Genomic DNA, 26,594 nt, shown 5'->3' with positions numbered 1-26,594 from the left:
TCACTTCAGCTACTAACATTTTTATTGACTATTGCAAGTAATTAACAAAAATCAATTAATATGAGTACGAAATTTTTTTTCTAAAATGAAAAAAAATTAAATTAAATGAACGCGATAATAATTTTTAATGAGCGCACTAACACTTTTGCACACTTATTTTTCCAAATTATCTGTTTTCACACATTTTTGAAATAGCCAAAAAAACTTCTTATTAATTGAAAAAGAAAGTAAGTTGACAAATAATTGACATTATTTTATAGTTAATTTTTTTTATTAGGCCTCATTTTTCATTAAAAAAAAAATTTGACAAATTACACTCATTTGAATTTGATTAAGATAAAAAAATTACAAGTGCACTAATATTTTCTGAAAGCACTGTGTGTGTGTGTGTGTGTGTGTGTGTGTGTGTGTGTGTGTGTGTGTGTGTATGTGTGTATGTGTGTGTGTGTGTGTGTGTGTGTGTGTGTGTATATATATATATATATTTATAGACACACACATATGCACACACATGTATATATATATATACATATCAAGCTAGTTTTACTGGCAATCCAGTTTTTTAACTATTTTTTTGGTAGATGATGTCAACTTATGTTATTTTAGTACATACAGTTACAATCTTAATTGTATAAACTAAAAGACAAAATTGATATATCTTGGTATTTTAATACTAAACTTGTTTTTAAACTTGTCTTTTGAATTTGAATAAGTTCGAATTAGTTGTCAATTGCATTAATTAAATTATTATTTTTTATTCGCATTTTATTTTTCTTTTTCATTGTGTATCTTGCATAAACAAACTTGTATAAAACAAGATTCAATTTTGATTTTTTTTTTTATAAGCACACTTTCTTTTTGTAGTGAAATACTTTAGTTTTACGTAAAAATTTTTCATTTTAAATATAGCTAATATACAGCAACCATAAAAAATACCTCTTTAAATTCTTTCATGACTTCTTCTTTAAAATTATTAGTCATTGCCATAAGATCTATATTTTGTCTTGCTAATTTTAACTGGTAGCTGCAATCCCTCAGTGCACCAAACATGTACTAAATGTGACAAAAACATTTTAAAAATTACTTTCCTAAATTTCACTTAACAAAATTCAAAAAGTGTAGCTTTTTAAATAAATATTTCACAGCTTACAGCTTAAGATTTTTCTTCATTGCTTTTAACTTCTTATTTATAGCTACTTAATGTTTTATTATATAAATTTTAATATATAATATATAAAAATACTGTTTTGAATATGTTTATAATATTTTAGAATAAATTAAATAATAATTACATATAATACACTATTCTACAAACTGGCAGCCATGATGAAACCTTTGTTATCCCATACTTTTTATATTTAATCAATCATGTTCATTAGTAAACACAACTTATGTTGTCAAAAAACTAAATACATATATTTGCAAAATTAAAATGTTTATTTTCTTTTGTGTTGTAAATATATTTGCTATTTTTCTTTTTTCTATGTTTTAATAAAGTTAGCCATTATGGTAGTCAAACATTTTACATTATCTTTATTAAAAAAAAATCATAGCATTAATACATTTAATCATAAATGGTATTAACACTATTGAATTTAATAACACTACTTGTAATAAATGTTACTGATCTTCTGGATCTCTACTATTTGGATTCTGATGCATAATTCAACTAAGTGTGACACTTGCGAGTGTTATTTTTGGAATATTTTATTAATAATCAGCCTTTTCAGTTGCAACTTTAGGCCTTTTTTAATTTTAGGATAAATATAACTGATTATATTTATTCTAAAGCTAAATGACTTTATATATTTTTATAAATTCAAACATAATTGTATTCCTTTTTTTTTTAGTTGTTATTGCTTTATTAGTTTGTGTACTGTTAAATTATGATTTTAATTTAGTAAACTTATATGATGTGAAATTCACTGTGTTAATCATTACTAAACAGTTATAAAGAAACTGGAACTTTTAAAAAATTAAATTATATATATATATATATACACACATATACATATATCAACCCTTGGAATTAGGAAAAGTGACGTAGTAAATAATTTTCTGACCTCAATCTTTTAGAAGTCAGCATCAGGTCAGCAAAAATTATTTGATACAAAGGTCTTACCACAAAACATTGAAACAAAGTCGGCAATTTTTTACCGACTTCAAACACATTCGGCAGTTAGATCGGCATTGCTGAATGCCGACCCTAATTCCAAGGGTTGCACACACATATATATATATATATATATATATATATATATATATACACACAGCATGGACGTGATATTAATTATAAGATTATACTTATTAAAGTTACTTTAAAGCTAGAAAAGTAATATAAACATTCTAGTACATAAGAAGATAAACAATACAGTAAGATAAAACTTCATAAGCTACTTAGCCTCTTTACTGAAATATTCTTTCATTTATTTTATTGCTATGTCATAATATTGCAATCATAATATTGCAAAGCCTCTGGAATACATTGTGAATGGATCTTAGATACTTATTAATGAACAGAAAATGCATCAATAAACTAGACTTTTAAAAAAATTACTAACACTGGATTTACTTTGTAAAAACTAAAAATATGGGGCAAGTTGCTTTGCAAGTCTCAGAGCAAAATTCCAGAGTCTTAAATTAAGTCATGACTTTTATATATATTTATATTTTTTTGTTAATTCAGCTGCAAGGCCGAGAAGGCCACTACAGACAAGAAGGCTACTTTATTGTGGTTAAAACCCTCTATCAACTCTATAACTCCGAAACACAAACCTTGACGAACAAGGCTGCTATATATATATATATATATATATATATATATATATATATATATATATATATATATATATATATATATATATATATATATATATATATATATATACATATATACAAATTGGTAAAATTAATACTATAATAAAACTAATTAAAAAACATACATGCAATCTATGAACATCCAAAGAACTTGTAAAAACATCTTTTAAGTAAACAGGTAGTATTATCTAAAAAATTACCAATCAAAATTATTTTATCATAACTTAAAAATAAATTTTATTTATCAGTAAATGAAACTTGATAATAAATAAAAAACAAGGAATTTCAGAAATAAAGTAATCAGTTTTTTTAATGAGCATTTATAACAATAAAGATTAAAAAAATTCAATGGAGATAAAAGTGGTTTAAATTGTATCTAAGATTTTTTTCAAAAATGTAAAAAAAAAAATTATCACCTTATGCCAATATAGAAAGCTGCAGTTGCATGCATGTTGTATCTTTCCTCTTAAATCCATCATAAGATCAAGGTTGTTTATAAGAGCCATCAAAGAACTTAACTCATCCTCTCGAAACATTTTCTAAAGCAATTGAAAACTAAATTGTTTTTAATTTCTTTTTCTTTTTTTTCACTTCAATTGTTTTAGTTCATTTTAAATTTACAATTGTAATTTTAAAAATAAAATAAATAAAAAATAATATTGTAATAAATTTTTATAAAAAAAAATCTATACTTCATTATTATATTAAAACTAGAAAATTCATGGGCGCCTGTGGTCCCTGTTTTTAGCAACCTTTTACACTTGTAAATGATATTTATTTTGACAAGTGAAGTGAAGCCAGTTAAGGCAAATAAATTTTATATATATAATGCATACCTAATGAGTTTTTATAAGTGAAAAAGAATTGAAATTAAAAATTTAAATGACTGAAAACAAATGTTGAAAATAAAAAATTCCAATTTTAAAAATTTCATTAAAGAGTTTCTTTATAAACTATATTAGGAGCATAATGATAACCCTTTCTTTAAAAGCAAGACATGTTACTGGCATTTAAGTTATTTATTAACTGAATTACTTAACTATTTATTACCCAATGTGTCTTTGATTACATCAGTATTTATAATTGTTAATATATATGCAACAATTAGTTAATTATTAAAAATATTAAAAAAAAAAAAAAAGACTCCAAAGGATTGAATTAGCCACTGCATCGCACAATATTGTAACTCAATAAGTTAATAAAGTTTAAATAAAATGAATTTGTTTTGACGCATGATATTTTTAAAGTAATTAATGAGCTTTAAAATAAAATAACTTCCGCATGATTAATACGTAAGTGTTACGCCAACATTACACTATCAGGGAATCAGTGACCTGGGTAAATATATTTTAGATTTTATTTAATATTTAAGTAGTTATAAGTTAAGTAGTTTTAATTACAAAAATAAACATGAAAATTTTTTTACTTTTTTCTTGAAAATAAATTCCTTTAGCCTTCAGCAGATTCTCAGTAGTATTTAAATATTTTTAAATTTCTTACATGACTAAAAACAATTCACATAATTAATGAAAATTCTCTTTGCTGATTGTTAATATTTAGTGATTGTTAATATTTTCAAAAAAATAAAAACAACTCTTGAATTTTTCAGCCTTTCCACCTGTGTTTTGTACATATATTTTAATAATTAACTTCACTAAAAACAATTTTAAAAATTATTTAAAATGTAACAATTTCATTTACATTATTTCTCTTAAAATAACAACAACAAAAAGTTTATACCAAAAATAAATAATAAATATATCAAACATAAATAAAAAATATACTAAATAAAAATGAAGTAAGAATAAACATATAATGAAAAAACCAAAAAATAAAACAATGTTAAATTAATAAAAAAATTTAATTGATTTTCTATAAGATACTGAAGTAATTTAATACACATGTTAAATATTTTAAAAAAACTAACATTTTGAGATCCAACATGTAAGGCAAGAGATGCAACCAAACGTCTTTCATGGGTTCCTATGAGAATATAAAAATGAAAATAACATTAGTATAACAATTACATAAATTACATAAAACTCATAATTTTATATATTCTATAAGTATAAATAGTTATAATATTTATATCTAAATTTTATTATAAACTAAAAGGTAACAACTAATAAATAGGAACGTGTTTCCTAGAAACTATGATTTTAAAACAAGAAAAGACTAGAAAATGTGGACGAGTTCTTTTTAAATTTTAAATAAAAAGTTTATTTACTTTAAAATTATCAAGCTTTGTGAATCTGGCCACCTAACAGTTCAAGAATATTAAACAAAAATTAAATGGCTCAAATCAATGATTGAATTTTTATTTCAAATTTTTCAAAGAGAAAAAAATTCTAAGACATTCATACCAGCAATAAGCTGATAGATAGACTAAGTGCACCCAACTGTATAAAAAATTAAATAATTTGAAGCTGATTTATTCAGTTTTGATTAAATCAGCTTCTAATCTGAGTTTTATTTCACTTAAAATTACTCTGGCATCAATTGAAATAATGTTTTACATCAACAATATTTACACACTACTTTGCAAAAATAACAACCAAAACTTTTTATATATAAATATGCAGCCTCCTCAACAACTGACTCAAGCTGTCTTTTAATAACATCGACAATATTTCTCAAAGCAGGTAAGAATTTAATGTTATGAACTGCTTTTTCGAAAAAGAAAACATTTCTCAGATCATTTTGTGGAGAGGACTAAAAAAAGCCACAAATCAAAAAGAATCTAAAAAGTGATAAATAAAAGATCAATCATTTAAAAAATATTTAAAATAAATATTTATAATAATTATAATAAATATTCATATTTAAAAAAAAGATTTAAACAAAATTCTTTTTATTTTTTATTTATTGAAAAGTATTATTTAAATTTACGCACTCTGGTCTGCTTTGAATGTAAAAAAGGGAGAGAAAAAGAAACAAACCAATATTCACAAATGGGCTTTGTAAATAAAAATAAAAAAACTTTTTTTAAACAATTTTATACAGATATTGTCCTATATGATAAAATAACAAACCTGCTCCATTCAGCATATCTTGAAGCAGTCGTAATGCTGCTAAGATGTCCTTAAATAAATAAATAACAAGTAAACTTTAATTTGAAATAATTTTTAAAAAAGAAATTTGCTTTCAATAAATTATATCTTACAAGCTTTTGCTCAGTAAACTTGGTATCTTGGCTGATTCTTTTCTAAGGGAAAAATATCTTATTAAATTATTCTTAATTTCAGGTTTTTTTCTTCGGAGAAATAAAATCTCTGATTATTAATTTTTTCTTTCTCCAATATTTTAGTTGCTCTAACAAATTATTTCAACAGTTATATTTATATAGTTAATATATATTTATCATATCTAGATACAGGTTTTTTTGAAACTAAGTTTAAGAAAAAAATCAATTAAAAATAAAATCATTCTTTGTGACACAATATAAACAGACTGTAAGTTTTTAAAGACAGGATTATAATTAGCCTTTGATTTATATATTATTCAATTTAATATTATATATTTATATATTATTTATATATTTATATTATTTACTATTGCGCTTGATGGCAAAAATACACAGTCACCAAGACTTAACTGTTATTTACTCTTGACGAGTTTTGAAGCATTTTAAACAGATTTATTCATGTAGCACTTTTTACAATTAAATGACCTAAGACTGCATTTCTAATAATATAAACAATATTATCTCAAGGAAAGTAAAACATTCAGACTTCAACACATTTTTAACTTAATCTTTTCAAATTCATAACCAACCTTATCTTTAATATATAAGACTTAACAATAAGTTTAACTTTTGTTTAATTCTTGTTAGTGTGGCCACTCAGATTGATAAGAGAACAAGCAATTTAAACAAATATTTTATAATATGTTTATAACATACTTGTTATTTTTAATTAATTATATATCCTAGTTACACAATTATTAGCTTTATTTTGAAGATGTTCCTTTTTAGATGCTCTTTGTAAGAAAAGAAAAACTTATTCAAAACATTTTTTACATATATGCATAGCGTGCATACCTTTGACCTATAATGTTTATTGGTCAAAAAGTTTGTATAACTATGTTATACAAACTTTTGAAGTTTTTTGAAAAAGTTGTTTGAAACTTTAAAAGAATGTATAACTATGAATGTGTGTTTAGATAAGCACTCTGGCGTCACACTGAAATAGCCTGCTACTGGGGGCTTAAATATTTTCTTTCATTATTATTTGATTTTTTCTTCTTTTTCTGAAAACACTTTATAAATTAAGGTAACAAAAATAGGGTAACAATTTATCTAAACACTTTATAGCATATATATATATATATATATATATATATATATATATATATATATATATATATATATATATATATATATATATATATATATAAAATTAAAGCAAAAATTTAAAAACAATTTTAAAAAAATCAGGAGTTCAACAATACACATTTAAACCTAAATGAATGAGGAGCTGTTTCTGCAACTCTCCAATGTTATTATTTAAGTTTAAAAAAGACTTTTTTTACCTTAGCAGAATCAACTATATGAAGAGCTTTAAAAGATAGATGCTGACGGATATGGTTTATACTTTGGACAATATACATGCTACGTCTATGAAATGTATATTCAATTGCCTAAAAAGAAATGTATATGTATATAAAAATTATATAGCGCACTGTTCTTAGCCAACAAAATTTTTTGAACCTTTAGATGCAATATTTAAATTAGATTGATTTTTGAAATTAAATATTTTTAAAATATACGAATATCAATTTATATCATCAATCATGGATTTTACAAGCGATACTTTTTTTACATGGATTTTACATGTTTAATATTGCATTTTTTTTTTTTTAGTAGATTAAAATAACTTATAAAAATTTATTTATTAAAATAACTCAGCAAATTAATTTACAAGCATGGCAAAACAAGGAAAATAGAAACCTTGATGCTAGTTTAAACAAGCTTTTCAGTATTTCGGTGTTCCTGTTCATTAGATATTTTTCCTTGTAGTGACAGAAATATGATAATAAAGAAAACTACATACTGAAAAGGGGAGAAGTTTTAAACAGGGCAACTTTGAAAAAATGCATTTGCCAAGCGTTCTTAAATTTAAATTTAGTAAAATAAAAGTCTTGTAAAGATAACATGTACCATCACAGCTGTCACCTGTCTCTCCTGAAATTTAAATTAAATCAAATAATCTATATGATTGACTTGTTTTTGAGGACAAATCTTTTTTCTGACATCATTTCTGCCAAGTAATAAGTTTTATGCTATTTATAAGATAGAATAAATCATAACACTTACAATTAAGCAGAAATTGTCAAAAATTAGGATTTTTTTGTTCTTAAAAAAAATCATTGTTTATATAGTGATATTGTTGGCACAGTTTTAAACATTTTGAATAGGGGCACCTTAGATTCATTTTTAAAATTTCTTGCCTTAAAAAGGTTCATTATCATGACTTAAATTTTAATATATTATTGATCATTTATCATATAAACTAAAAATACCTTTAATAGTTCAATAAGGCGACAAAAAGCTAAAACAGCAGATTTGGTCATTGGTTTTGATAATGCTACATGGAGGTTCATAACTGTGCGAATCAAATGACTAATATTGTATGCATACTTTACACCCTGCATATAAAAAAAATTACTACTTAACATTTAACAAATTCACTGAGAAGAATGTAAGTTAGTTGTGATAAAAAATATTTCCAAGGAAATTTTTTTTGTCAGAGTAGTAAAAGTCATATTTTTCAGAAAAGAGATAGAAAGATGAACAACTGGTGGTGTTAAGAGAAGTGTTCAGAAGAGAAATGGAAGACAAGTTTGAAACATTTAAACAGTTTATGGTTCAGAAGAAATGGAAGATGAGCAAGTTGTGGTGCTAAGAGTGCCAAACCTGGAGAAACCCTGGGAGAGTTGATGAGATCCATGTGTGAGAAAGGGAAAAATTTCTCAAAAGAATGAAAGAAGTGATTACGATTAAAAAAATCAGTTGCACATAAAGGACCATGGAACAGAGTGAGGTTTGAATGATAAAATATAAAAGAAAAGCTTCTGTGCCTGCGTGAGATAAGAAGATTTAACAAGAAGAGTATTTTTTAGCAAAGACAAAATGAAAGCATTAGGAAAGTAATAGCATGATCTAAACAAACTAGTGAGAAAAGTGTAAGCACAATAGTGCTTACACTTTTCTCACTAATAGTGAGAATAGTGAGAAAAAAGTAAGCACAAGCACCAAAAAAAAAAATCATGGAGCAAAGATAAGTAAATTATGTTGTTTGAAAAATGAATAGTTAAAAACTCTGCAAAAGATTGAGGAAGACAAGATTTTTTAGCTTTAGCGCCAGAAAGATTACTGAAACTAGCGCCAAGGCTTTAGTACATACACTAAATAAAGATTATGGTTTGAGAAATAAGTATTTAGTATGTTCAATATGTAAGAGATTTATCATTGCAAAAAAGATTTATTTGTTCATATTCTTTGTTTATAAAGTGTCTGGAATTAAGTGCACATTTCAAAATGTTGTAGAATTTATTTAGTATTACTTTGCAAAATATAATATTATCATATGTATCTAAGCAGCACATATAAATAGATACATACATACATACATACATACATATATTTATTATATACATATAAAAATAAATAAGAATACCCAAAGAAAAAGCAATGCTTTAGAATCTAAGTCATTTCCATAATTCGTAGTCTTTTTTGCTGCAGATTCCATCTCAACCATCCAAATACAAACTTGTAAATAAAATTGTTGGGCCTCTCTAAGATTCGAAAAAATATATATAAAACTAAAAATAAGAAATAATATCATAAAAACAAACATTTTTATAAATTTAAATAAGTAAGGTGTATGCTAAAGTTTTTGAAAAATATTTAAAAAAATTTTTTACATTTAAGAAAAAAAAATTTCTTAACTTTTAAAAAATATATACTTGTATATACTTTTTATAGTTTATTTTCAATGAGTTTGCTATATTTTTTTACCTATGTTAAATTATTTATCTTACCGCCCTTAGCAACCTTCATATATTAATATTGTAATAGAACATTTGGTGCAAAACTTAAAGCTTAAAAATATTTTGTATTAAATTAAAAGAATAATACTTAAGTACAAACCAAACCCAATAAAAAATATTTTAATAAAATTAAATTTGGTTTAGTTTTGTAAGAGTTAATTCAGAACTTTTTAAAAAAATGTAAAATCAATACATAAAGTTTGTGTGCATAAATTTAACTGATTTTTATCTTTATTAAATTTTACCAAAGCATGTTGAAATTTTATCAGGATATTTTAAGGGTCAAACAGATTTATTTAAGTGAAGCTGTTAAATTTTGTTTTTTTCTCGTCCTGTTTTTTGTACTCACAGCAACAGTGGTCATGAAAAAAAAATCTCTTGTTCAAATCAATTCTTTTTATGTAATTGTCATTCTTGTTCTTTGAAGCTTATAATTTTTTATTGAGATTTCTTAAAGTCTTTGTATTGGTTTAGTTTTTCATTTTTTTTATTTTTATGCAAATTATTCTATAATTAAACTAAAGAGTACATTATATGCCTTAAACATAATTTCAAGTTCTTTAAAATTTTTTTATTTTTTACATTAATTTTTTTTAGAAACAGAGCTTTTTTTAGTTTTTAGAATTTTTTCCCACCTTTTAATAAAAGGTGGAAAAAAAAAGAGTTAATTTTAAATAAACTATTAAAATAACTAAGAATAAATTAACCAATAAATTAAAAACTTTTAATAAAGCTTTAAAAAAATTAGAAAACTTCATAACTTTTTACTTTTAAATAAATGTTTTAACAAACTTTAAAAAAAAAAAGTTTTAATTAAAAAAATGAACATTTTATAATTAATTAATAAATTAAAAATAATTATCCATTCACGTTTTTTTTTAACAACACAATAAAAGTATAATTTATAAATAAATAATTTAAGCAGTTAATAATTAATAAATAAACTTATGATATATTAGTAAGTTGCAATTTTCTATTTAAATATTGTCAACAATCATATTTCCTTGATATTATATGTATATAATATAAAAAATTTTTTTACTTTTAACTTTCTATAAAAACATACTTTCCAAAGCCTTGATTGTTGAAAGATAAGTACTGTTGTTTTGCCAGCAAAACAGCATCAGTTTGCTTTTTATCAATGAACTTGTTACAATGAGGAATATATTTCATTAAAAAGTCATTTGGAAAAAACAGAATATTACCAGCCAAATGGATAGCAGGTACCTGTATTAAATTAATAAAACCAATATTGTTAACAGGTATTTTACAATTTTTTTTAAATAGCTGTAATAATCAAATTTAAGTTCTCTGGCATAAAGTAAATAATAACGATTATTTTTAACTATTGACGGTATTAACTACAAAAAAAAAAACATTTCATCAAGCAGTTGTTCAAAATTTTCCAAGAACAAAACTTTCAAAGAACAAAACTTTCAAAGAACAAAATTTTCAAAGAACAAAACTTTCAAAGAACAAAACTTTCAAAGAACAAAATTTTCAAAGAACAAAACTTTCAAAGAACAAAACTTTCAAAAAATTTGTATTTCAGCTAACAGCTGTTGGGTATGGTTGTGATGCACCATTAAAAGAATACCCAAAACTACCAATTCCCAATGTAGTTCCTAGTGCGCCAGCGTAACACAGTTTTCTTCCATAATTAAGATTTATAATTTGTAAAAATTATTGTAAAAGTTGTTATTATTTTGCATATTTAAGGATGATTTAATAGTCATACTGGATTATAAAGGTTTCCTTTTTAAACTTGAACTTTCACAAATAAACATTTTATTTGAAGAAAATTTGCCTTTGGACAATCATTAAAATTTTTCTTTTTAAGAACTATTTAAAACTTTGCCTAAAATAAGAATGTAGCCTGAAGTCAAAATATACACATAAGGTACACGGCCACTTAGGAACAAGTTCACTAGTAAAACAAATAAAAGTTTATTTCTATTATCATTAAATACAATTTAATAACTATTGAGTTTACCGAATCAAAAATGGTTGCTACTAAGTTATTCTTTAAAAAACAATTTACTCACAATCCAAATGTAAATAACTCCATAACAGTTGTCCATTTACCTTTTTATAGACTTCCCAAAGAAGTTTAAAAAATTTTTTGTCTAAAGCTCCGTATATATTAAAATGGAGAGTAAAAAGACCAAGTAGTCCAACATAATGATGTCTTTGATTAATTTCTGTCAGTTCACCTATTAGGGTAAAAATTTGTTAAGTATTAACAAATATATTGTCTTCAAATCAAATTACTTTATAACTATATCAGTTGTATATTTATATTTGCAAATAAAGATATATATATATAAATATATATACATATAAATATATATATATATATATTAAATAAAAAAAAAAAAAATATATATATATATATATATATATATAAATATATATATATATATAAAACAAACAATAAAAACATTTAAGATAATTTTCAAAATACAATGGAGTGACATCTGACATCTCTATGGAGACAAAACAAGAATTAGCTAAGAAAAAATTAAATATAAATTTGCTAATCACCAGTACCATAAAATAAAATAATGTATTTATATATAATTTAAATGAAAAAAACTTTTTGTAGAACTTTAAGCTTTATGCCATTTGATAATCATTCAACTGTATTATTTACACAACTTTTTTTGTTTAGTAAGAATCTATGATTAATGTCATAGTTAAACACTTTTAGTTAAGACAAAAATTACACCCGGATGAAGCAATTATAATGACACTTAATTATGTTCTACATAATTATTGGCTTAAAGAACAGAATCTGTAAGTATTAGATTTTGTTTAGAAACTTAAGTGTGGTTTTTTTTGTACCTGGCGAAATAAAGAAGATCTTATGTTATTTACAAACCTGATCTTGAATGAATTTTTACAAAAACCATTGTAAGATCTTTCTTTAAAATGGGATATAGGTAACATTAGAGGGGATTTACATACAACATTTATTTTATTCATTATATATATTGGCCATGTTTAAAAATGTTAGCAATCCTAAAATGCTAAAAATGAAATGTGTAACTCAGATATTCAAAAGTTTTAGTATTTCTATTCAGTGCAGTTTGTAAACTGATTATTACCTGGATATAAGATTAAACCTTTACAACTGAAAATTCCAACCATACCACAAACCTGACAGTGCATTAAACTATATCGATGCTAGTTCCAACCATCCACCCAATATATTAAAATGGTTGTTGACCTTTATCAAATCTTTAAAATTTGTCATCCAACTCTTTAATTTAATTTTACTTTATCCAATTTATTAAAAATATTCTTGTCATTACAAATAAAAATTGACAAAAACTAGATTTAGTCATGTCTTTAATATTGTTCAAATTTAAATCATCCTAATACTAATCTATAAATGACAAAAGAAATTAATTCTCCAGCAAGAAGAATAAAATCACACCTATCATAAAAATAATTGACATTTTCTATGGCCTCATAAGCTCCACAAGACTTTCAACAGAGATAAAGTTAAAATAAGTTAAATGTAACAGTTGAATGCAACAGTAGAATGCAAAATATTAGTTAACATTAATTCAACTAAAAAATTTCGATCAGCAAAAACATCAAAATAAAAAGATTGCTAACATTACAAACATTAAGAAAACTATACAAGCTATAAAACTGCATGCCCTTTAAAAACGATGCAAACTTTTAAGCAATAATGTTCATTGATATTTAGGGAATACTCCTTCAATTTTAGGTTTGCAAACAACGCAATTCCTTATTTTTGAAAGACACAAAATGACACTAAACTTTCTAAGAAAGTCTGGAAACGAAGATTTTGAACCAGTAATTAAATGAATTTAAATACCAAATTAAAAGCTGTCTTCACCCACAAAAAGGTGTAATTTTTGTCTTAAAAAAAATATTTACTATGACACTTAATTATGGATCATAAAAAAATTCATAAAAATTTAATAAAACTTTTTGGTTATAAAAAAAAAATGATTCTGTATTCATAAAAAACAAATTTCTACTATTACTTGCTGGTGATTAGTTGAACCAGTTTTTGTCTAACATTAAAATTAAAGTTAGATCTTGTAACAATGATACATTTTTATTTTTTGGCAATTTTAATTTATACGTTTTTCAAATGATTCAGTTGAATGATTGTCTTAATAATATAATACATATAAAGTATTTGTGGTATAAGATTCAAACATATCTATGTAAATAAAAATAAAAAATACCTATTTTAGGTTCTATACTGTGAAACATTAGCTTGAGACAATGAGAAAACTCTTCTGATAAAACAGGGTTACGTGTTACATTAACAAAACGAGTATCATATTTCAGATTCAAACAATTCTAAAAGGAAATTATAGAGAAAAAAAATCTTTCATATTTATTTTGTTTTGTTATCTATTTTGCAGCATTAAAACTCCTGAACCTTTTTTTTGTTATTTTCAAAATTAAAAAAACAAAAAAACATTTAACAACTTCGTAATTTTGCAGAATTGGTACAGACGTTGGGTTCATTACTACAAATAAAATATTAAAAGTCACCACTGATCCCACATCTGCAAATTAAAAGCTTTGTAATTCATAACATTTAAAAAACTTTGTAAACAAAGAACCACCTTATTCAAATAAAAATTTGAAAACAAATACACTTTCCTTTATTTAATAACACTGCTACTGCTAAACAATAAAAAGTATTTATTATGTTTATTAGTATAAGATAAGTAATTGTATATATCTATATATATCATCAGATTTATGTATATCTATGATTGTGTAACTAAAAACAATATATTACAACAACAAATAAACAGCAAAAAAGTATATATGCTAATGTCATTCTATTAATGACAAAACTACTTTGAAATAGCTATATACTTTATTTTTAAATAAGAAGGTGAAAAAAATTAAACAAACTCTGATAAAACAAAAATTTAAAATTTCAAAAAAGTCAAGTAAAATTATAATAAAAAAATGCTGTGGTTTAGTATAATTGTGACTGCATATCAATGTGATTAAGTATTATCGTATATTTAGTGATTACATTAACCATCATGGATTCTCAATGTAATCAATGTAATGTAAAAACTGGTTTAATAAAAAAATTAGATTACACAACATGTCAAAAAAAAAAAAAATTCAACATATGTCAAAAAAAAAAAACATTCTTAAGCAAGATAATGATTATAAACACACTTTAAAGGTCTCAAAAAACTGATTCAAATCTAATAAAATCCACGATTCTTGGTTTAGCCAAAGCATTAACTTAAATAAAATAAAGTCTTACAGCTGGAGTTTGATAGTTATGTTAAAAATAAAAAAATTACAGTAACAAAAAGAAATTGTTTTTAAGTTTGCACCAAAAACTAAAAAATATTATTGTAAACAAACTTTCGAAATTTGTTAAGAATGAAAGCCTCAAATGTAAACTTAACGCCTCAAATTTAGACACAATGTTTCAAGTAAGAAAATTGAATTTAGTTTTAAAATATTGTGAAAATTATTAGCAATTAAAAAAAAAAAAGTTTGTTAGTAAATAAAATTTGCTTGAAATTTAATGTAAAGTTATCAACTTGTAAGCAAAGAATATATGATATATTTTGAACAAAAATACTTTTTAGCTGCTAATACATTAGTTATTGCATTAGCTTACAGCATTACCTCAAATATTTTTCCATTCAGAACTTGAGTTTCCACTTGTAAAAGAAATTTTTCAAATGGTCGTAACTTTGTACTATCTACTCCAAAATGCTGAGCATTGCCATGAACAGTCTTAAGCATTCTAAGCAAAAATTCAAGACAAAAAAAAAAATATTTTTTGTGACAAGTTATTATACTTTGCACACTGATTACATCATTTAAAATGCATTAAATGGTTTAGAATACTTTGTACACTGATTACATTGTTTAAAACACATTGAATAGTTTAGGATACTTTGTACACTGATTACATTGTTTAAAACACATTGAATAGTTTAGGATACTTTGCACACTGATTACATCATTTAAAATGCATTAAATGGTTTAGAATATTTTGTACATTGATTACATTGTTTAAAACATATTAAATAGTTAAGGATACGTTGCACACTGATTACATTGTTTAAAACACATTAAATAGTTTAGGATAAAAGTAAAAATATAAAAAAGTTAATTAAAGCTAAATTAAAACTTTGACTTTTTATTTTAACATTAAATTGTCAATAATTTAGTACATAACTTGATTGTCATAAACTTTGAAAGCTAAAATTACACCTTTTGTATTTTTTCCAATGTTCAAGTAATACCGCACCATTGTTTATAATCTCATCCAAAGTAATCATTGAAAGTAAGAGTTCACCTAAGTGTTTAAACAATGCCTAAAAAAGTTTAAAATAAGTTATAAACACTGTAAGCGCAACAAAATTTATAGACAACAATAAATTATTATGTTAAACATTAAGCATATGGGCAACGTAAAGCAATTAAATGTTTGGACAAAATTCAAATGTTAAACTTGTGAATAATAATTTAATAAACTTCAAAAATGATAAACTAGGAATCTTACCAAAAAGTGAACATCGGATACATTAATAACTTTATGACCATCTCTAAAGATTTGTTTAATTGAGATGAGAATAAACATAGAAAATAAATTAAAAATAAATAAATGAAAATAAAAACTATAAAGCAAAAAAGTAGTTGATTGTTTGACAGCAAAGTTTTAAGTTGGGACAGATGCATGAGCAAAATTCACAAGAAGAAACCTGCACACAATCAAGCCAGAGTGAAAACCTACATAAGTGTGAAGTGAGCTCATCAATTTTAAAAACACTGACATAAGTACAAATTGTTAAAACTACAAATTTGTCTAAGAGCCAAACAGTAGATTAGTGCCAAACTTAGACAAATCTGTCTAAGTTTGTCTAAGATATTTAAGCTAAATTTAACTTTAATGGCAATATCTTAGTTCATATTTTAATTTCTGATTTAAATAGGACAATTAATACTGAAATTTAATGTCATTCTTTTTTATTTTGGTATGCTGAAAGGTTTACACGGTTGGAGCAGTCCTGTATAAAAACTTCTTAGAAAATTTTATCTTCTTCAATTTTATCTTTATTGGTTTTAGTGTTATATATTGCACAACAAACATTGTTTATATATATATATATATATATATATATATATATATATATATATATATATATATATATATATATATACATATTTATATATATATATATATATATTATATATATATATATATATATTGTTTATACATATATATATATATATGTATATATATATATATATATATATATATATATGTATATATATATATATATATATATATTTATATATATATATATATATATATATATATATATATATATATATATATATATATATATATATATATATATATATATATATATATATATATATATATATATATATATATATATATATATATATGAAAACATGAAGATGAAAGAGAACTCCAAGGGTTAAAATGCAGGTAAAAAAACTAGACAAATAAAAGATTTTAGAGCATGCAGAGACAAATACGGTAAATGAGAGTTAGCTGAATGATGAGTCAGGCGAGAAGGAGTTTTTGTTAATGGAATTAGGGATGATAGCTCCTTTGAGCAGCAACCATGATAGAATTTGTAAAAGAGAAAGAGATGCAATTCAACAACAATGAAAAAGAGGCTCAAGCTTAACAGACAGAGTGGTTCCAACTACATTTACAATGCATTTTTGGACCTTGTCTAGAAGAAAATGAGCATCATTAGAAGAACCAGCCCAAATATATATATATATATATAAATATAGCCCATATATATATATATATATATATATATATATATATATATATATATATATATATATATATATATATATATAAATATATATACATATATATACATATATATAAATATATATAAATATATATACATATATATATATATATATATATATATATATATATATATATATATATATATATATATATATATATATATATATATACACACATACATATATATATATATAGAGATAGAGAAAGGATATCTTTAAATTATAGAGTGATTTCTTTCTGTTGGTAATCAATAATGATTAAGCTCTCTATACAGGGAGCAGAAATAAAACCTTAGTTAAAGTTCAGTATAGGGCTTTTTTTTTATAAAGGCCTACTAGCAGTATTTGATTTTTTTGACAAATATAACAAACAATGTACGACTAAACTAGTACATAATATACAAATGCTTAAATAAATAAACAAACTTGATAGATTGCTTATTTCTTTGAGCATTTGAAGTCTGACATTAAATTGGCATGGTATTATATACTAATATATTTACATTATCAAAATTAAAATGGTAACTTTCTTATAAAAAAAGAATAGTTTCTATAATGAGAGTATCACAGTTGTTAGTAAAACATGGCAAATAAAAATTTCATTACAGTATGCCTAGATCATTAGCAAACTTAAAGCTAATTCAATTTTTTATTAAAAATTGATGTTTATACATGTAATTTTAATGGTCATATACTAAAAATATACTTGAATAAAGGAAAACTATTCCAAAATTTATGCCAAAAAAACAAAAAAAATTGTTAAAAAAAAGTAAAACAACACTAAAAAAACGGCAAAAAACAAAACAAAAAAACGTTTTTTGACCCAAAAAAATGTCAAAGAAAAAAAAGAGTTTTTTTGCAACTCTATTATATTACTCTGCAACTATGTTATGCTGCAAGTGTCTATTTTACCTTTGAGTTAATCTACTTTACATTTACTTTTACACAAAGTTTGACATTTGCACTGACATAGGTTTACACTATGCCAGTGTTTGTTTTTTAACAAATACTACAAGACTACTGCTTATAAGAACTTTCCATCAAATAAAATCAGGCACCAGTCCCAAAAAACTCTTCAGATTTGAAAGTCATAAAACAATTATTTCTTCCTAGTTTTTGGTATCCAGAAGCTCTAAAAATGTAAAATGGCCTATGGACTGTTTTGGAAAAAAAGTTAAGTTATAGGAACAATCAAGTTTTGAACCCAGAGTCCTTACGTATAATGATGGCAAAGACAATAGGGCTCTGAGACTCCAAAAATAAATAGGTTCCAAGTCATAACATTTCATTTATTTTTTTTAATTGCAGATCATAAATGACTTGACATTTTTAGAGCTCCTTGAAAAAAAAAAAAAGGAAAAAATCTTGCATGACTCATTAAGCAAAGTCACATCATTTTACTGCAACTGTTTTTTCATGTTCAAAAAAAGTTTTTATAAACTTAAATACAGATTGCTTCCAACGTTGTTGGAAGTAAATTCATTTAAAAAAAAAATACTCATAAAGTTTTTTTTATTTATAATATATAATGACTTTATCTTGATATTTGATAACTAAGCATAAAAGTGAATATAAAATCATCTTACTTGAAAACAGTATTATTTTTGCTAGGTTATTGTTGATAAGCATCTTATACAGCACTTTCTTAATTTGAAAAGAGAGTTTTTTTTAGATAAAAATGATTAAACACCATTTCAAACAAAACAAAACAAAAAATTTCAAAATGTTTTAAACTTTATAATCTAAGATATATTTTTGCTAGGTTACTGTTGCTAAGGTGTCAGAATAATTAACAAGAAGCAAAATAAATTAATTATTTTCAAAACAGTTTTAAATTTTATTTAAAAAAAAAAAACTCAATATAAAGTATTGATAAGTATTGTTTGGCATACATGGGATGAATTGAAGACAACATTAATTGTATTTGTTGAGCCAAAACTGGTAACTTTGTTCCACTCTTAAATCTTTAAAGGCAGATGACCAGTCAAGTTTGTTGAATTCTTTTTTGTTTTATTTGTAGTTGTCGAACTTGTATATAAATTTAGAGCTGTTGAAATAAAATAATTTGTCACTAGAAGCCAGTTTCTATTGCCATATGATGAGGCAATGATACTGTTCAGACAACTCAAGTGAAGAACCGGTGTTAGCATTTTGTTAGCATGATCAGGAGAGTTGCAGATGGTGTTATCATAAGTTTTTTTCATTAGGTAATATATATACAGTCATGGACAGGAAAAAGGCGCGCGATCACACATTATTTCTGACCATGGCTTTTTAGATTTTATATATACATTTAATAATACATACATATATATATATATATATATATATATATATATATATATATATATATATATATATATATATATATATATATATATATATATACATGTATATATATATATATAGAGAGAGAGAGAGTCGTGGACAGGAAAGGTGTGTGATTAACGCGCTATTACTGACCACACATTTTATTTTTTTTGCAACAACTTCACAGCTTTTTAGATTTTTGAAATAATTTCAAAAATGCGCTGAAATAAAGTATAAGGTAATAAAATGAGAAATTGCTTTTCATGACTATAAAAACCATTTTATTTAAATTATCAAAAGATAAAAAAAAAGTTAAAGAGTGTATTTTTTTACGATAAAAGTAAATGATTTTAAAACAATTTGTACAATTAATTTTATGAGCCATAACGAAAACAATTGTTCAATAAACTTTTTAATGAATCTATAAATTTAATAGTTGAAAATGTAACAAAGTTATTTTTTGTTATGCTTTGTAAATGAAATGTTTTACACTAGGCTAAATGCTTTTAAATAAAGTTTTAAAACACCATTAAATAAATTATCATAGAATATCAAATAAAATTTTATTTATTTCATAAGCATTTTTTTTTATGATGAATGTCAATGTTTCAAAACAATTTGTATGATTAATTTTAAAAACAACTACAACAACAAATGTGTTTCAATGAACTTTTTTTAAAAATTTATTAAATAAATAATAAATATAAGTTATGTTTTTGACTATATAAGTTAATAAATATCAACATTAACTATATAGTCAAAAACATAACAAATTTTTCTGTTGTTGTTTTGTAAGCTTTCTAACTAAATGTTTTTTTTGTTTTTTTTTTTTTGTTCTGTTAATTCAAAAGTTAGATGTTAAAAAAAATAAATCAAACCCTAAAATTTTGTTTTTTGCTGATAAAACAAATAACATTTACCAACTCACAACAGAAAACTATGAAAAAATTTTACGCGATAATATCACTAGTTTTTATGAAAAACCCCCTAAAAATTTGGAAAACGCAATTAATTTAGAAGCGCAAAGTATTGCTAAAAAAATAAACCTTGATAACAGAATCAAATCAACTGCCCCTGCCCAAGCCTTCGTAACATTAAAAGACCATTAACCAAATTTTCAAAACAAACTTCCTTGTAGGTTATTGGTTCCCTCAAAAATTGAGATTAGACATGTAAGCAAAATTAAATTGGACAAAATTAATAATATTCTTAGAAATAAATTAAATTTGCAACATTGGAAAAATACCACTGATGTTATAAATTGGTTTTCCATAATCGAAAATAAAAATGACTGTACATTTATTCAGTTTGACATTAATGATTTTTACCCCTCAATAACTGCAGATATTTTAGATAAGACAATTGAATTTTCAAAAAGCCACACAGTTATTCCTGATGACACAATCCCTATAATAAAACATTGTAGAAAAACCTTACTTTATTTTAATAAGGAAACTTGGAAAAAGAAAAACATACATGACTGCTTTGATGTAACAATGGGCAGTTATGACGGAGCAGAAATTTGTGAATTTGTTGGACTATATATTTTAGATTTGTCAAGTAAAATAATCAATATAAAAGATTTAGGCCTTTATCGCAACGATGGTTTAATAGTAATGCGTAGAAAATCTGGTACACAGCTCAATAAAATTAGAAAAGATATTATAAAAATTTTTAAAAATATTGGCTTTCGAATCGAAATAAACATAAATTTAAAAATTGTGAATTTTCTGTGAATGTCACATTTAACCTCTCTGAAAATTCATATAAGCCTTTCAAAAAACCAAACGATGAGTTATTGTATATTAATATCAACTCAAATCATCCACCCCAAATTCTAAAACAAATCCCGATTTCAATTAATAACAGATTAAACCAAAACTCCTCTAATGAAAATGTATTCAATTCCTCTAAACGAATATTTGAAGATGCCCTATAAAAAAGTGGTTTTGAAGATTTTGAACTAAAATTTGACCCTGAAAAAAAGAATACAAAAAAACGAAGTAGAACTAGAAATGTAATTTGGTTCAACCCCCCATATAGCAAAAATGTTTCCACTAACATAGGAAAAGTGTTTTTAAAATTGGTCGATAAGCATTTCCCGCCCTCTAATAAATTACATAAAGTTTTTAATCGAAATACAATTAAAGTTAGCTACAGTTGCACAAAAAATATGGAAAGAATTATAAAAGGTCACAATGATGCTTTGTTAAACAAAAAAGAAATCCTAAATGAAAAAACTACAAAAAATTGGAATTGCAAGCAAAAAAACAGTTGTCCAATGAGTGGAAGTTGTTTATCAAAAAATGTGGTATATAAATGTGTTGTTTCCTCTAAGAATGTACCTGATAAACAATATATTGGCATAACAGAGGGTGAATGGAAAAAATGTTTTGCTAATCATAAGCAATCTTTCAAAAATAAAAAGTATTCAAATGATACGATGCTGTCAAAATATATATGGGAATTAAAAGAAAAAAATATTGATGATTTTATACTGAATTGGTCCGTCGTTAAAACAGCGCCTGCATATAACAATATTTCTAAATAATGCATACTATGCCTACAAGAAAAATTTGAAATAATTACACATGCAAATCAAGAATGCTTATTAAGCAAAAAATCAGAATTAATTTCTAAATGTAGGCACGAAAATAAGTTTCTCCTAAAAAACTATAAAAATAAATGATTTTAAATATTATTTACATTAAATACCTTTTTAAAAAAACATTTTCAAAAAACCATAAGTAATCATTTCTAAAGAATTCTTTTTATAATAATGTCAGCAAATTCCACAAATGTGTGAAAATTTACAATACATTTGCGACTTCCTGTAATTTAATTTTTGTATAAATTGAAGTTTTATTATTTTGATCAATCATTTCTGATGAACCTTTGTTGATGAAACACAGTGTAAAATGAAAAAATTTTTGCTAAGTGATTTTCTACTAATATATAATTGCTCTGTTCTTTTAAGAACATTAAGCACTCTATTGTGTTGAACACATTTTAAAGTTGTTTAAATATATATATATATATATATATATATATATATATATATATACATATATATATATATATATATATATATATATATACATATATATATATATATATATATATATATATATATATATATATATATATATATATATATATATATATATATATATATTTAAACAACTTTAAAATGTATTCTACACAATACAGTGCTCAATGTTCTTAAAAGAACAGATTTTGAAAGTGTGAAAGTTTTTTTTCCGTATTTTTTATTATTAATTAGAACAGAAGAAAATTATATGTTTAAACTTATTATGTTTAAACGTATTTAAAAAATATGTCCTGAATAAAAACTACAAAATTTTATCATTTAAACAAAAGTACTATTTTATTTTAATTTTTTTACAAATGGCAATCATAAACGCAAGATAATTAGGTATAATCCTTCTTTCAGTACAAATGTTGTAACAAAAATAAGTAAATGTTTTTTGAACCTCAATGACCTCCACTTTTCAGTTAACCACAGACTTCGTAAAATATTTAATAGAAACACAATCAAAATTAGTTATTCCAGCATGCCAAACATAAAATCCATTATCCTTCTAAATCCTTTCTAACAACATTGTTTATCAGGCCACCATTTATTCAAAAAATCCAGAATACAAAGAAAAAGTGTATTTTGGACTCAGCAAAACATCTTTTAAAGTTCAGTATGAAAACCACTTAAAATCTTTAAATGCAATTAGATAAAAGAATGATACAGAGTTATCTAAAGAAATATGAAAATTAAAAGAAAACATTTTTACACCTTTTGTCAAATGGAAGATTGTTAAACAATGCAAACCATACAACCCAGCATCAAAAGTTTGCAACCTCTGTTTGAACGAGAAGTTTCAAATTTTGCTGTATAAAGGAGAAAACTTACTTAACACAAGGAGTGGAATAATCTCGAAGTGTAGGCACAAAAATAAATTCCTTATTTCCTCATTTGATACTGCAGATTGATCCTTGATGGTTTACATCACGTTTACGCCACATTATACTTTTAAAACTTCCAAAATTTTGTTTCCATGGAGTCATTAGAACTCATGCCATCCTAATTCTACTTGTAAATTTAATGTTTCATTTTTAATTTTGTAATATATGGCTGATAATTGCATGAAACTTAAAGTTCAAAAATAAAAGTTTTTTCTTTTTCGTTTTTAATTATATATTATTTATAAAAAAAATTCATTTGTGAGTATTTTTTAGATTTTTCAAAAATCATATTTTATAATAAGTGAACATATCAATTTTTTGACTAAATTCTCCGGAAAAAAATAATGGGACACAACATAAATAATTTATTAAGAAGACTTATGGGTAGAATTAACATTTTTAATTTTAAATAATATATATTTTTTCCACTCCCTCTTCACTTCTTCTTATACAAAATATTTGAATAAAGACAATATTTTAGGATAGCTTAAGGAACTTCAGTTGTCCTCAAAAACTTTGATTTAAATAAAAAATAATGTTTTAATTAAATGATTGAAACTGACATTGGTAAGTGGAAAAAGGTAGTGGTAAAATGAAATAACCAGTATGTGTAGAACTATTAATAAGGAGAGCAAATTATTTTTTAAAGAAAGTAATTGTAGCAATGAAGCAAATGGTATATCGCAAAAGAATTCCTCCAGGAATAAATAACAATTCAGACTGATCAGAAACTTATCAGACTATCAGAATATTTAAATATCAAAAATTCAAAAAAGGTACTTTAAAATTGTTATAATGGCTTATTTGCTAGTTCATGCAGATAAAGTACCTCGCCGAAAGTGTTTTGTGGTGTAGAAGTGGTCAAAGGCAAATAACCAAAAGTTATAGTTTTGTATTTTTGCACTTTTGACAGTTTTGGAGAAATGGACCTTGAACTTTTATTTTTTCATTATTTCATATTTTTTTTTGTTTTTTTTTTAAATAATAATAATGAATAATAAAGCAATATTATATAATAATCAAAAAAAAAACAACTAAAAATTTAAGATTTAAATTAAAAAAATATATATTTGAGTGAAAGAAGTGTATCATTAAAAAATATATAGAACCTACTTGTTGTACATTGAAGCAAGTTGATGAATAACATGAGGAACAACTTCATAGCAACGTTGTACAAAATTGGAAATTTCCTAAATCCCAAAAACTACTACAACAACATTATTAAAACATTATTTATTCTCAACATTGAACTGCCTATATATTAGGTTGATTTGTGGCGATTTTTTTTTTTTTTTTTTTAAATTTCAAAAATGGCAAGGTTTCTTTTGGTGAAGAATTTTATGGAGATTACGAATCTGCAAAAAGAGATTTTTTTAATAATGTCTTGCTGGGTGGGTCAGTGTTGTTTTGAACAGAAAAATTACTAAAATGTGACTAATTAACAGGCCAAAACTAGAATTAAAAAAAAAATTTCTCAAATTTTTGAATAACTCAATAATTGTTATGTTGAATTTTAAGAAAACTGATTATTTGCTTCAAAAAGTCATAAAAATAAACACAGAAAAGGAGTTTTTGTGAAGGATATTTTTACAAAAATCAGGCACTTTTTTCATATTTTAGACAAAGAATGTTACTTCAATTCAATTGGAATAATGTTTGCCGAGGTCCCACTAATACAAACATCCAAGCAAAAAGTTAAAAAAGTAACTTTAGGTGAACCACTTATTGTTTTGCCAGACAAAATTCTTCATGATCTTTCGGCTGATCAGGCTTATGGATATAGAATTGTAATAACAATAAGATGTGGAGTGTTACCTGAAATTTAATGAACCTTGAAATAGGTCCCGTTTCTTATTCCAGATGGCTCACTACAGCCAACCTTTTTTGTAGATTGTGGGTTTCAATTCATTTTCTAACAGAAAAAAACCTTAGAAATCTACGTTTAATTATTGAATTTATAGTTGGTGTGTATTTTCCTTGTTGGTTTCAAATAAAGGTAAAACATTCCTGATAAGATGGACCTCGGCATATTTTATTCCAATTGAAACAACTAAAATATAAAAAAATAAGAGGTTGTTGCAATAGAATGAAAACTGTAAAGAGATCTGCATGGTTTGCATTTAGTGAATGCATTATTCAGACTCTTTTGTGTTCCGAAGATGAAGAGGAATGAAAGTTAGGAGTGTAAAAGAGGCTAGAGATTAGAAAGGAAGGAATTGATAATACTCAGTTTGGAGAGTTTCAGTTAGAATTTGCAAGACCCCATGCATAAGTACTGATGCTGATAAATTGACCAATCTAATTGAGTGAAAAGTTTCAATATACAAACCACTATTTACCACAAGCCTCACAACCCATGAAGTCAGAAAATATTTTAACAAGCCTATTGTTGTTCCAGATTGGCCATGTCATTCCTGGTCCATCGAACGTTGTGTTAAGCAGGTTACTTTTTTATACAATTACAAGTATATAATAACTTAATAAATTTTTTAATGACTAAATTGTTTTTATTGTTTAATATAGGTTACAGAGGCTTGTGCAAAAACATATTCCCATGAGAAGCGAGTAGGATATATAAGAGCACAAGAAATCAG

General features: G+C 24.1%; 1 protein-coding gene across 1 annotated transcript in view; it reads right to left on the bottom strand.

The window, feature by feature from the left end:
• LOC101240301 (WASH complex subunit 4) overlaps nt 1–26,594 on the bottom strand; it is a 76,639-nt gene that overhangs the window by 33,223 nt on the left and 16,822 nt on the right. The window contains exons 7-22 of the mRNA XM_065817524.1: nt 25,114–25,190; nt 16,415–16,457; nt 16,123–16,226; nt 15,529–15,649; nt 14,097–14,214; nt 11,953–12,080; nt 10,934–11,094; nt 9,495–9,612; nt 8,338–8,463; nt 7,348–7,455; nt 5,981–6,022; nt 5,850–5,898; nt 4,745–4,800; nt 3,234–3,356; nt 2,943–3,005; nt 937–1,053 (exon numbers count right to left, since the gene is read on the bottom strand). Of these exons, the coding sequence (XP_065673596.1) occupies nt 937–1,053; nt 2,943–3,005; nt 3,234–3,356; nt 4,745–4,800; nt 5,850–5,898; nt 5,981–6,022; nt 7,348–7,455; nt 8,338–8,463; nt 9,495–9,612; nt 10,934–11,094; nt 11,953–12,080; nt 14,097–14,214; nt 15,529–15,649; nt 16,123–16,226; nt 16,415–16,457; nt 25,114–25,190 (1,554 nt within the window). The remainder of the gene's footprint in view (nt 1–936; nt 1,054–2,942; nt 3,006–3,233; nt 3,357–4,744; nt 4,801–5,849; nt 5,899–5,980; nt 6,023–7,347; nt 7,456–8,337; nt 8,464–9,494; nt 9,613–10,933; nt 11,095–11,952; nt 12,081–14,096; nt 14,215–15,528; nt 15,650–16,122; nt 16,227–16,414; nt 16,458–25,113; nt 25,191–26,594) is intronic.

The sequence above is a fragment of the Hydra vulgaris genome, chromosome 14 (assembly GCF_038396675.1).
Source record: "Hydra vulgaris chromosome 14, alternate assembly HydraT2T_AEP".
In the NCBI taxonomy this organism is placed as follows: domain Eukaryota; kingdom Metazoa; phylum Cnidaria; class Hydrozoa; order Anthoathecata; family Hydridae; genus Hydra; species Hydra vulgaris.
Note: the sequence above shows the minus strand (reverse complement) of the source record. Positions and strands in the feature narration are given on the sequence as shown.